Source organism: Vicugna pacos, chromosome 7 (assembly GCF_048564905.1).
Source record: "Vicugna pacos chromosome 7, VicPac4, whole genome shotgun sequence".
Classification (NCBI taxonomy): domain Eukaryota; kingdom Metazoa; phylum Chordata; class Mammalia; order Artiodactyla; family Camelidae; genus Vicugna; species Vicugna pacos.
The window spans coordinates 37,701,488-37,714,694 of NC_132993.1; the positions used below are offsets into that span (position 1 = coordinate 37,701,488).

The 13,207-nt window shown below is 37.9% G+C and overlaps 1 protein-coding gene and 1 long non-coding RNA gene across 5 annotated transcripts in view; one reads left to right on the plus strand and one right to left on the minus strand.

The window, feature by feature from the left end:
• The window catches only part of DPY19L1 (dpy-19 like C-mannosyltransferase 1), an 84,610-nt gene extending 73,423 nt beyond the window's left edge, over positions 1–11,187 (plus strand). For 2 of the 4 annotated variants that reach the window (XM_072964684.1, XM_072964687.1), the window contains 4 exons: positions 195–294; positions 1,454–1,579; positions 8,406–8,587; positions 9,962–11,187. In XM_072964684.1, coding sequence (XP_072820785.1) covers positions 195–294; positions 1,454–1,579; positions 8,406–8,562 — 383 coding nt within the window. In that variant the 3' untranslated portion in view covers positions 8,563–8,587; positions 9,962–11,187. Of the gene's footprint in view, positions 1–194; positions 295–1,453; positions 1,580–8,405; positions 9,378–9,961 lie in introns of those variants that run through there. The other 2 variants (XM_072964686.1, XM_072964685.1) reach the window with 2 other exon arrangements.
• LOC140697382 (uncharacterized) overlaps positions 2,660–13,207 on the minus strand; it is a 31,555-nt gene continuing 21,007 nt past the window's right edge. The window contains exons 3-4 of the long non-coding RNA XR_012074354.1: positions 3,558–3,670; positions 2,660–2,887 (exon numbers count right to left, since the gene is read on the minus strand). This is a non-coding gene — a long non-coding RNA (uncharacterized lncRNA). The remainder of the gene's footprint in view (positions 2,888–3,557; positions 3,671–13,207) is intronic.

Here is a 13,207-nt window from a genome sequence, read left to right on the forward strand (position 1 = left end):
AAAACAGTTTACCCAGGCTTGGTTGCTGACCAGCATTGTATCAGCTACCCGACTTCATTCTGGTTCTGCCATTGAATCTTTAGGTCATGATTCGGGCCCAGCTTTTTCACCTGGGAAGTAATTAAGTTGACCAGAAGGAGACCCCTTGTCACGTGCACCAAGTGTCTTCCTAAGACCTTCCTCTTTCTTTGCAGACGCAGTGTTTGCGGGTGCAATGCCCACAATGGCAAGTGTTAAACTCTCCGCACTTCGGCCCGTTGTGAATCATCCACATTACGAAGATGCAGGTCTGAGGTTAGTACACAGTTCTCATATTGTTGGAAACAAATTTTTTGTACAAGTAGACAGTGAGTGAGGGAACCACCAAAATAATGCAAAGTGTTTCAAAAACATTATGGGGAACTTGGACTTACAGAGTTAGGGGGCGAAGAATGCTGAAATGAGATGGCTGAGGCAGATACAAACTGTCAGGGTTCCATAGGACAATGAAACTATAACCATTGGGGTTATCTTCCCTCCTGGGCAGCAAAAAGAAATCACACTGTGTCTATTTTCTGTAGGTTAACAGGGCTCTAAAACACCCAGGTCCTTGTTAGTTATCATAATCCTTAAGTTTCCCAGAAGATTCTTTAGCCTGTAGTTTTCACTAAGATTTTCATATGGGGTATTCTTGAATTCTGAGTAGTCAGTTGTAATGGAATCCTATTCAAAGAGGGTTTTAATCCTGATTTTCACCAATATGGCCTACTAAAATACGTTTTTTTTTTTTATTATTTTTCATAAATTAGATTATTGTGTTCTCTTTGAAAAGGAAATAGATTTAATTTTCATGCAATTTCTAGGTTGGTCAGCTAGTCATTTCCTAAGTTATTGGTGAATCCTATTAATATATTATTTTGTATAACAGTGGCACATACCTTTTATAAATAAAAAGCTTTTTCATGAAAAAAAACAATTTTAGCAAGCTGATCTCTAGAGCGATTGTATAATTTATGGTTATTTTTTAATTAGGGCTAAAACAGCCATTTAATGCTAATTGTTGATTATCAAAGTTGGAACTGTTGCAGCTTTACAGTCGTTCTGGAGTTGTGTTTTTGTGGCTCATACTCTTATTTATGATAGAGTGATGGAAAAATAAAACAGAAACAAGCAAGCACATAATCACAACTAAAAAAAAAAAAAAAAAGCAAGCAAACAAACCAACCAAAACACTAAGCTTGGAAATGAAGAGATTCATTAAACTGAACCTTTCCTCCAGGACTCTTGTGCTACCTCTGCCTTTTTCAACTGACCTCCCCGATGCCCTGTAGCAGGAACTCCTGTGAAGAGTGTTCTCTTGACCTGGTTCTTCTGCAGAGTCTTCCTTCTAGTCCCATTCAGTGCTTACTTCCAAGTGGGTTGATTGCATTCTTTTAATCTTGAACATTTTCTGCCCAATTATTTTTCTTTTAAGAGCCAGAACGAAAATAGTATATTCAATGTATAGTCGAAAAGCAGCTGAAGAAGTGAAGCGAGAATTGATAAAGTTACAAGTGAATTACTACATTCTGGAGGAGTCTTGGTGTATAAGAAGATCCAAGTGAGTATTCAGTACAGTTAGTATTTTATATTCATCGGACAGTTAATTCAGTCTCGTCGCAAGTGCTTTACTAGTCGTTTGTGTGAGGTGAATATACTAGTTAGCAAAGTTTAAGTGGAAAAAACTTTTTCAATAATTATTTGGAGTTTTTTTTCTTTTCTAGTCATTATAAATATCTATTTCTTTTATAATGATTTGCATGTGCACATTACCTTAAAGTTATTAGCATTTACCGAGAAATTCCCAAATTGTTCGTATTTGCCTTTGATTTAAAAGAAAAAAAAACTTCTATTTAAAGTTGGGTATATTTTCTTTCAAAAGACATGCAGAGTCTGAAACCAAATAATGGAGAGTCTCACTGTAATGAAGTCAGTCGGGCAGCTTTGTCCCAACCACATCTCGGCCCCGTACCATACCTTGTGAACCATGGGACCCCTCCCAGCAGCAACTTGGAGTGAAGCTTCTTTCTTGCTGTTTCACACCTTATTTGAATGGGATTATAATTAATTTTCCTGTGACCCATATTCTCTTGGGTTTATAGTTTTTATAAGTATCTATTTCCAGACAGAAGTTCACTGAGCAGAGTATAGCAACAAGAGTAAGATCTTAAAAGCAAATGTGAATTCTAAAATTGACTACTTAGAAATGTTGCACCACGGTGACTAGACAGCAGTTGACAGCTTGCTATTAAAATACCAAAGCATTCACTCCATGAGGAGCACAGAAAGGAGTAGTTTTATCAGAAATCAAGGATGTTTCATGGAATACTATTATGTTAAAAATTCTCACTACTCTATGACTAAGTAGAAGCCTGCAGGAGATTGCTGTGTCTTTGGTTTATCTATACTCATACATCATGTATTTCAATGATACACAGTGGTATTAAGACAAAATGATTAAATGTTGACTCAGGGGTAAAAATAGTTCTGTGACACAGTATCTATCAGCATTACACACAAAGAAACTCAAACAACTGTTGATTGCTAAGTGATTTTCTGATGAATATGTCCATAGAAAATACCGTTCTTAGAGTCATAATTCGGAAAATGCTTTTAAGTCCTTATGAACATAAGAATATATATGAAATTTATGTACTTTAACTTTGTTATATAGATATAGGACAAAAAGCCATACATATCTCTCAGCGATTTGACATTGTAATAAATGAATGGTGGGCTGACACTTGCAGTCGGAAGGACTCAGTTTCTTGGCAGAGATTTCCACCAGCATTGAGATCTTCTTTATGCCTCAGGGTTCACTCTCCAACTCTCCAGTTCAGTGATGCCAGCCTGAGACACCTGTAGGTTACTGGAACATAAAAATAATGTGTCGTGACCTTCTTCCCCAAGCCAGGGGTGGACCTTGATTCGGGGCTCTTCATCTCCCCCTGGACCCCCCTCATGGTGTTTTGAATATGCGGAAAGTGCAGAGGTTGCTGTGCTTTGTTCTAAGATGCTGATGGAGCTCCTTGGATTTGCGTGACTGTAGGAGTTCATGTTCTGATGGGCAGAGCACGGGTTTTTGTATACAAGAAGGGATCAGAAGACAAGTTTAGGAAGCACGGCAATAAATCTTGCACACTAAACAGAGTCAGCAGTGAATTAACTGGCTTGTGGTCATCTCCATTTAGAGCTCGCTGACGGGCTCTCAGACTGAGAGTCGGGTGGGGTGGGGTGGGTGCTGTTTCCCCTCTGGACCTTGACTTGCCCTTGTGGTGTTGTTCCATCAGGCATGGAGGCGAGGGGAGCTGAGGAAGTGGCTTTCTCTCCTCTGGTTTCCCCACTCGGTAACTTAAGCAACACTCTCCATCTACTACAGGATTTAAGTCAGACTGATAATAAGTCTCAGGAACCTTAGACAGGTGCCCTTTGCTCAGTTCTTAGAACAAAACATAGCAGTGCTTGCTCCCCTGCCAGGGAAGCAAATGGAGGACTCAGATAAAGGGAAGAGGGAAGAAGGACAAATATTTAGTGCTTACATTTGCAGTAGCAAGAACTGAGTTTCTGGACAGAGCTTTCTACCAGCATTGGGATCTTCTTTACTGCCTTGGCCCTCAGTCTCTGATCCAGTTATGCCAGCCTGAGACAGTGACTGGAAAAGAAAAATATGTCAGAACAGGGGAGCAAACGGGGAACTCAAATAGGAGAAGAAAGGGAGGAGGGACTAATATTTATCTGGAGCTTAAACTGCACTCGGCACGTTGGTGGACTCAGTATTTGTGTTCTGTCACTTACAAAGTGGCTTAATTATGTGCTTGATTATTCCTTAAATATTTAAATATTTGTGTTCAAATACAAGTATGAAAGTATACTCAAATGCAAGTTGTAGAAGAGTTTTTAACTACTTTTTTCTTTTTTTGGATTTTTTTTTAAATTGAAGTATAGTCAGTTTACAATGTTGTGTCAGTTTCTGGTGTACAGCAGAATGCTTCAGTTGTACGTGAACATACATGTACTCGTTTTTGTTAATTAACTGCTTTTTAAATTCCATTTTCTTCTTTCTCATTAATGCTTATAATAGAGTTGACATAAAATTAAAATACATGAAATCAGAAAAAAAATTATTCAGATTTTCACTAATGCTATTGTAAAGATGTAGCCAGCTAGGCTGGGGAAACTTCGGGAAACTCAAAAAAGACTAACGGATGTTATTCAGAGGCAGACAGAGCTCACAAGGGCAGCTCTTTGCCCTCATCTCTTCCTGAAGGCAGCTGAACTCAGGAGCTGGGTTGTTCTCTACTTCCAATCTGTTTCACTCTCTACTCCCACTGGCCTGCATTGTAGTAACAGTTTGGCCTTGGCACATGTGAGAAAATTAAAAGGTAGAAAACTCAAGCGCAGTCATATTTTCATATGTCAGTAGAATCTAGTGTCACTGAGGGTGTGCAAAAAAATGTGCACTGAACACTTCACAGGAACACTCCCTGGTAATACCTTTTGGGGAGATAATTTGATAGAGGCAAAGTGAAAATTGTGTAGCCTTTTGACATAACGGTAGTGCTGCTTCTAGAAGTTTAGTTTGCAGAAAGTTGGCACAGAATGTTTATATCAGCATTGTTTTATAATGGCAGAATGAGAAATAATTAAAATACCCATCCATAAAAGAGTGGTTAAATAATACATAGAAGTACAGCATCTATTAAGAAAGATAAAGTAGGGCTCTATGTACTGAGATGGAACAGTGGCCTCTTTTTATTGCTAAGTGAGGAGTCCCAGGTTAACCTCATTTTTATAAAAGCAACCCAGGAGCATCTGTGTATATAAGTATGTCTGTGCCTATATTTTTGTATGCTTGTATGTCTGAATGTGGACGAAAAAGACCTAGCAGAATGTGTGCTGGATTGTTTATAGAAGCCGCCTCTGAAAAGTGACATTGGAGATGATGGTGAGTTTCACTTACTTACTTTGATAGGTTTATATTCTGACACTTTTTAGATGATTAGTTACCTTTAAATTACAGATGTTATTGAAAAGGAGAAAGTGTGCGCATTCCTGTCATACTGTGGGCTCACAGAGGAAAGCAGGGGAGTGGGACTGCCATTGGGAATAAAAGGGAATTGCTAGACAAGATTTTTTCTCTTATAGAGAAAAGTAAAGCAACTATGACAAAACATAAGCTGTTGTCAAATATTATAATTTTTCCTTGTATTTTTCTGTTTTTAATATTAATAAAAACATAAAAATTGTGAAATCCCTTTTACTTTTTTTGTTTTTATTGATATTTTGGAAGAGTCCAGGCCAGCTGTCTTGTAAGAATGTCCCACATCTGGATTTGTCTAATTTATTCCATGTGATTAGATTCATTTTGACAAAATTTGGCAAGAATACTACATAGGATTGAGTGCAACAAAATAAGTACCTAATTTAAAAAAAAAACAAACCAATACTACATAGAAGGTGCTGTGTACTTTCTATTATGTCACTTCTGGAGGTACATGTCACTTTGTTGTTATTGATGATGTTAATAAGTTTGATCACTTAAAGTATATCCCCCAACTCTCTCCATTTTAAGGAAACAGATCTCCTTTATAAATAGTAGCCTTTCACCAGGTAGTTCTTGCATCCAGTTTTTATTCTTCCCTGAATCAATTATTACATTGGTGATTATAAAATAGATGATACAGATTTGAAAGTATGTATCAGTTACTGATTAGTGGGGGTAAGGTTGGATTTGATAAATTAAAAATGCTTACTTTGTGTCTCTCTGTCACATTTTGGTAATTCCTGAAATATTTAAGTTCATTATTATATTTATCATGGTTATCTGTGATCAGTGATCTTTGATGTTTCTATTGTAATTACTTGGGGCACCACGAACCGTACTCATAAGATGATGAACTTGATGGATAAGTGCTGCTCCATAGACCAGCCAGTCCCCCATCTCTCTCCCTCTGCTTGGGCCTCCCTATTCCCTGAGACACAACAGTATCAAAATTAGGCCAGTTAATAACCTTTTGGTGACCTCTAAGTATTCACATAAGAAAGAGTCACACATCTCTCACTTTAAATCAAAAACTAGAAATGATTAAGCTTAGTGAGGAAGGCATGTCGGAAGCCAAGACAGGCCAAAAGCTAGGCCTCTTGTGCCAAATGGTTAACCAAGTTGTGACTGAAAAGGAAAAATTCTTGAAAGAAATTAAACGTGCTACTGCACTGAATACATGAATGATAAGAAAGTGAAACAGCCTTTGCTGATATGGAGAAAGTTTGAGTGGTCTGGATAGAAGATCAGACCAGCCACAGCAGTCCCTTAAGCCAACGCCTAATCCAGAGCAAGGCCTTAGCTCTCTTCAATTCTGTTAATGCTGAGAGACATGAGGAAGCTACAGAAGGAAAGTCTGAAACTATCCGAGGTTGGTTCATGAGCTTTAAGGAAAGAAGCCGTCTCTTTAACATCAGAGTGCAAGGTGAAGCACAAGTGCTGATGTAGAAGCTGCAGCAAGTTATCCAGAAGATCTAGCTAATATAATTAGTAAAGGTGGCTACACTGAACAACAGATTTTCAATGTAGATGAAACAGCCTTCTCCTGGAAGAAGATGCCATCTAGGACTTTCATAGCTGGAGAGGAGAAGTCAATGCCTGGCTTCAAAGTTTTAAAAAACAAAATGACTCTCTAATTAGGATCTAAACCAGCTTGTGACTTGAAGTTGAAGCCAGTGTTCGTTTACCATTCTGAAAATCCTAGGGCCCTTATGAATTAAGCTAAATCGACTCTGCCCATGCTCTATAAATGGAACAACAGAGCCTGAATGACAGCACATCTGTTTACAACATGGTTTACTGAATATTTTAAGCCCACTGTTGACACCTATTGCTCAGGAAAAAAAAAAAAAGATTCCTATGACTGCTCATTGACAATGCACCTAGCCACCCAAGAGCTCTGTTGGAGATGAATGTTGTTTTCATGCCTGTTAATACAACATCCATTCTGCAGGCCGTGGAGCAAGAAGTCATTTCAATTTCCAGGTTTTCTTAAGAAATGTATTTCATAAGGCTATAGCTGCTATAGCTAGTGATTCCTCTGGTGGCTCTGGGCAAAGTCGGTTGAAAACCTTCTTGGAAAGGACACACCATTCTAGATGCCATTTTTATTAGGGATTCATGGGGAGAGGTGAAAATCTCAAAATTGACAAGCACTTGGAAGACACTGATTCCAACCCTCATGGATGACGTTGAGGGATTTAAGACTTCAGTGAGGGAAGTAACTGCAGATGTGGTGGAAACAGCAAGAGAACTAGAATTAGAAGTAAAGCCTGAAGATGTGACTGAACTGCTGCAATCTCATGATAAAACTAACAGATGAGGAGTTACTTCTTATGGATAAGCAAAGTAAGTGGTTTCTTGGGATGGAATCTGCTCCTGGTGAAGATGCTGTGAAGATTGTTAAAATGATAACAAAGGATTCAGAATGTTACATAAACGTAGTTGACAAAGCAGTGGTGGGGTTTGAGCTTCAGTTTTTCTACTCTGAGTAAAATGCCATCAAACAGCATTGCATGCTACAGAGAAATTGTTCATGAAAGGAAGAGTCAGTCACGGTGGCAAACTTCATTGTTGTCTTAGTTTAAGAAATTGCCATAGCCACCCCAACCTTCAGCAGTCTCCACCCTGATTAGTCAGTAACCATCAACATTGAGGTAAGGCCCTCCACCAGCAAAACGATTATGACTTATTGAAGGCTCAGATGATGATTAACATTTTTTAGTAAGAAAGAATTTTTGAATTAAAGTATGTAATTCTATCACACATCTAATAGACTGCAGTATAAACATAACTTTTATATGTACCTGGAAACTAAAAAATTTGTGGAACTCACTTTATTGCAATATTTACTTTATCGTGATGGTCTGGAACCAAACCACGGTATCTCGAGGTATACCTGTATAATTTTCTAAGTCAATATATTACTTCTAACTGTGTGCTGGGCATGGTGTTTTGGTTCAGTATCTCTCTTAATCCCTAATGTCTTGGGTACTTCCCACTGTACAAAAACGGAAACTGAGACAGAGTGAACTATCCAACACCACATTCTTGGTAAGTAGCTGAGGCAGAATTTTACAGAGATCTTGTGCCCCACCACCTGAATTCACGTATTTCATATGTCTTTTGCTTTTTTCATAGTCACCTTTGCTGGGTTCACCTTGTTCTAAAAAGGATTTATGGTAGCTGACATAAATATAAATAACTATGATAGGATTTTTTTAAAAAACTAAGTTAATTTAAGTAGAAGAAATGAAATGAGGGCAGAAACATAAAAGGTGTGCTGTGCTTTATCTCCCATTATAAAATGTACATTGATTTTTAACCTGCACTTTAATTTGTCTAGGCCGGGTTGCAGTATGCCCGAAATCTGGGATGTGGAAGACCCTGCTAATGCTGGGAAACCTCCCTTGTGTAACCTCTTGGTAAAGGAGTCCAAGCCTCACTTCACCACTGTCTTCCAGAACAGCGTTTACAAAGTCTTAGAAGTCATAGAGGAATGACCACCGCCTGCAGAGAAGTCCACCAGTAATGGTTTTCATGTTTTGCTAATAACTCATACCTTGTTTTTAATTCAAATCCCCAAAACTTTTATAGGTAACTGTTTTCAAATAGAAAACGTCTTATTGGGTCAATTTGAATGTGATTCTGATTGTAAAAATACTTAAACCTTTATCAATTGGTTACTATTTCAATGCACCCCTTAAAATTTGCTATGCAAATGAGTATATGCTTGTACTTGACTTAAATATTTGTGCTAAAGTGAGCGAAGCTACTTGTATGAAAAAATATGATGGTTCATGACAAGGGTGATATGAGAATATAGTCACTTCTGAACTTTGTGGGGCTGATTTTGTAGTTCCTGGACTACTGATGCCCCTTGCTTGTTTTTCTGCCTCTTGCTCTCATCTTTTGAACATTTCAGTGCTTATTCTAAATTCCGCAGTCATGTCAGCCCCTGTCGTCAACTCCAGTAAGAGTAGATGGGGCAAACATGGGTGCTTGCTATTTGGAAATACGTTTATTTCACTTCTTCGCTATCCTTTATTCTCTGTTACTCTTGTTAATGAAGCATTTACTGTCTGTTATTAATCCAGGCTCTTGGACCTCCTTGTTAGGACCAAATTCCTGTAACTACCAACCATGTGGCATTAGTGTGTATGTCAGTTTATCTGTCTCTCTTTCTCAACATTCTTTGTCAAATAAGTGCTATTTACTCATTTAGTTGGCTACCAAGTACTTACTATTGGTTTAAAAAATTCAATGGCAATTGTGTATTTTTCTCATTTTTAGTATTATTAAAATGTTTATATTTTAATACCTTTAAACCACTTAAAATTTTTTTCACGTATAGTTGCAGTTTTAAGAAAAGCTATTTTGAACAATCCCAATTATAATGCATCTAGAAACTAATGTATATTTGAGTAGACATAATTTACAGTGGAAGAGTAGACTGTAGTATGTGGTAATTTTTCTTTTACTATTGAGATATAATAAAATTTGACTAATTTTTCTGTCAAACAAGTAAATGAATAATGATAAGTGAATGGAGTTTTTATATTTTAGTTTTAAAATTGCCTGTCTTTAATAAGACAAAGCCTTAAGCCTTATGTTATAATTTTGGTTCCCAAAACCGTATCAATATGAGGAATGAATATATTCAGCCTTCCTCTTTACTTTTTTTCTTCCTTATTTATTTTTATTTTGAAATGGTTCCAAACCTGCTTTGAGTTCCTATATGAATTTTTGTTTCTTAGAAGTTAATTTCTGTGAAATGAGATTCTTCAAAACAGTGAATCCTCATAGTTCTGAGAAATGGTTTTAAGATTTAAAGTTCTAAGCGAACCGTGCCTCTGGCTGACTACACGTTTAATTACACAGTGTTCTCTTTATTAACCACAGGCAGATTAACCTCATTGTGGATTGTCCTTGAGACCTGAGTCCTCAGGGATGGTTTCCAGTGCCCAGTCCGGGGAGCCGCTGAAGAGCTGTTCTTTTTCTGCCTTCTCACCAGAGCCCAAGGACAAGCCTGGTCTGGGGGAAGCGCTAGCTTGCTTAGAGCAGACAGCTGCCAAGACAGGAGTATGCAGCCCCCCGTCGCCCAGAGCCCACCTTTCCCAGGGAGCATCCTTCCGTCCTCACGATTGCCCGCCCCCTCTTTCTCGCTTCCTGGGTGACTTTTATTCCTTGGTCTTTTGCCAGTTTCAGAAAACAGGGAAGCGTCTAGGGAGTTGTGGATTAAGAGTAGAATTTGCGCAATGATGCAGCAATGCAGAAAATGGGAAGTGGGCACTGGAGGCCAAGGAGGACGAAAGTTACCATCAGCAGGAAGAGGGGAAGTGTGTGCTTTGCTTTACTTGCCGTTGTTTCTCACCTAAACATGTTTTGTATCTCCAGCAGTTACAATTTTTTTTAATTTAAAGTTATTCTTTTTTTTTTTAACACCTTTCAATAACTCCCCTTCTAGTAAATTCACATGTAATGATTGGAAATTCTATAAAGGAAAAACATTAAAGTACTGTTATAACTGTTTCATATGCTGGTAAAAGATAAAAGTAGTCAAATTAATTTTTTTTTCCAGAAGACTCCTTTTGTAACATTATTTATTAATGTGACTCCACCAGCAAGCTATGATTATATTTTAGGCCAGTCAGTTTGGAACAGAGGCCTTGGGCTACACTGCACACTCAGCCTTGGTCACATCTGGTAGCAGCCGGTGCTGTAGATTATAAATATCTTTTATGGCAACATAGAGTAGTAGTAGGTTCGATACACATGACAAAACAGTATTAAAGCTCAGTATTTTACGCATTTTTAGCATTTACAAATATTTTTGCTTTAGTATGAGGAAGGTAAGGATGAGCAAGGAGGCGATAAAAACAGCTATTGCTATGACATAAAAAAACAAAGTTGGGGCAGTGTTTCTATAAAAAGATAAGCCTCAAAAAATGCTTAGCAGGAAAAGTGTAGTGTTAAACTAGGACAATGACATTAAGGAGAAAATGAAAGGATGTATCAGGAATAAAGTGATACTGCCTAGGGGTGTTGTATTTTTATGAATTTTATGCCAGTTGTTTACATGTACTATGTATGTGAAAATAAAAAAATTACGAAAAATATGGAAAATATTTCTTTGTTATTTTCATTTCCTCGTTGACTGTGGACATGTTCAGCCTCAGCTCACTCTGTAGTTAGATCACCACGAACTGGTTTGTGGCAGATTGCAGTACAGAATAAGGGGGAGAGGTTGAAGGTCCATGAAACTCCTTAGTCCTCCTCCTCAGTGGGAATAAAGGTACTGAGGTTCCCCATACTCTTCCTGTACGTGTGACATTACACACTTACAGTACTTTATCACTCAAATCAAGGGACACGGTCATTCTTTAAAGCCATATCTTGAGGTTAATTCCAGAACTGCTGGAAGCTTTTCCTCATACATTAAACCACAGTTTGGTCTCTTGGTATTTCCTAAATTACAGCTCCATGTATTTGCTTCATACAAGCATCAGCTTAATTAATTTTTTATCTGCTTTGAGGAAAGACAATCTAGCTTACTCCACGCCTGCATGATTAATTTTTTTTACACAGTGATACCTTCATTCTCTGATATCTTTGAGAACAGTGATTCTCAAATTTAGTGTGCATCCGAGTCACCTGGAAGGCTTGCTAAAACACAGATTGCTGCACCCCACCACAGAGGTTTCTGACTCAGTTGGCCTAAGATGGTGCTATGATCTGAATGGTTGTGTCCCCCCAAGATATGTTGAAATCTTAACCCTCCCCTTCCCCCAGGTGATGGCATTAGGAGGTAGGACATTTGTGAGGTGATTAGGTCATGAGGCTGGAGCACTCATGAATGGGATTCATGCCCTTATAAAAGAGGCCCAAGAAAGTTCCCTTGCCTCTTCCACTGTATGAGATTACAGCTTCAAGTTTCTACCTATGAACTCGGAAGGGAGCTCCCACCAGGTTCTGAATCATTTGTCACCTTGATTGTTGACTTCCAGCCTTCAGAACTATAAGAAATAAATTTCTGTTTTTTATAAGATACCTAGTTTGTGGTATTTTATTATAAAAGCCTAAAAGTAGTAAGACAGATAGATAGGGTCCCAGAAGTTGCATTCTAACCAGTTCTCAGATAATGCTGATGCTGTTCCTGCAGGGACTGCTTGAGAACCACTGCTCTAAGGATGGGAAGAAAATCTCTGGAAGACTGGCCTTTAGGGGGCGCTCCATTCCTGACAAACTGATCCCACCAGGACAGGCTAGAGAGTCCCTATATTAGGAACTGAATTTTACGAAGTCCTTTCTTTTGTCTCTTAGGGGGCATGCTTCAATGGAACTTGCAAGGAGTGAAGAATAGATAAGGTAATATTAATCATATACTAATATAGCTTATTTGCATGGTATTTGCTGAATAGGCGAGTTATGGATCATTTAAATATTTTGAACCTGTAAACTAGACAGCTTGGACCTATTTGTTTTCAGTTCAGAGATGGGAAGAATGAAATCCTCTGACATCAAACTTTTGTAAAATTACTTTGTCTAGAAGAAAATAGAGTCAGTGATGTGTGTGGATTATAAAACTTCATTTTCCACTTGATTACTTTTTGGCCCCAGAAGTCCTATCTTAAGACCAGTTAAGGATCATCTCTGGTTCACGGATCACCTGTTTCCCTCTTCGGCCTTCCCTTTCTCCTTCCCCCCAACCAGAAGTTTCTAATTTAAATCAGTAAAATTGTTCCCTGTACAGAAAAAGAAGAGCTGCTTTTGAACTTTATTACATTCTTGAACTGATCTTCCTTTCACAATGTTGTAACAGTACAAATACATTTTTACGTTCAAAGTTAAAAAGGACATTACGTTACAGAAAGGTCTCGAAAACTCTTTCCTATTACCTTTCCTCCTGTGAGAGAGATTTTAAAATTCGGAATGAATGGAAGGGTTGAAGACTTTTTCTCTTAAGATTTTGAGTCACTGTAGTGTAATTAAAAGATTTGGTTTTGTTTGTTTTTGCAAAGAGATTAAGATAGTATTGATATTGGGTCTGCTTTCAAAGCAATTTTTCTGTATTCAGTTATCTAACCCCAGATTCTAATTACTTTAAATAAGCGATGTATTGTCAAAATGATTTTCAAATGAACTGTA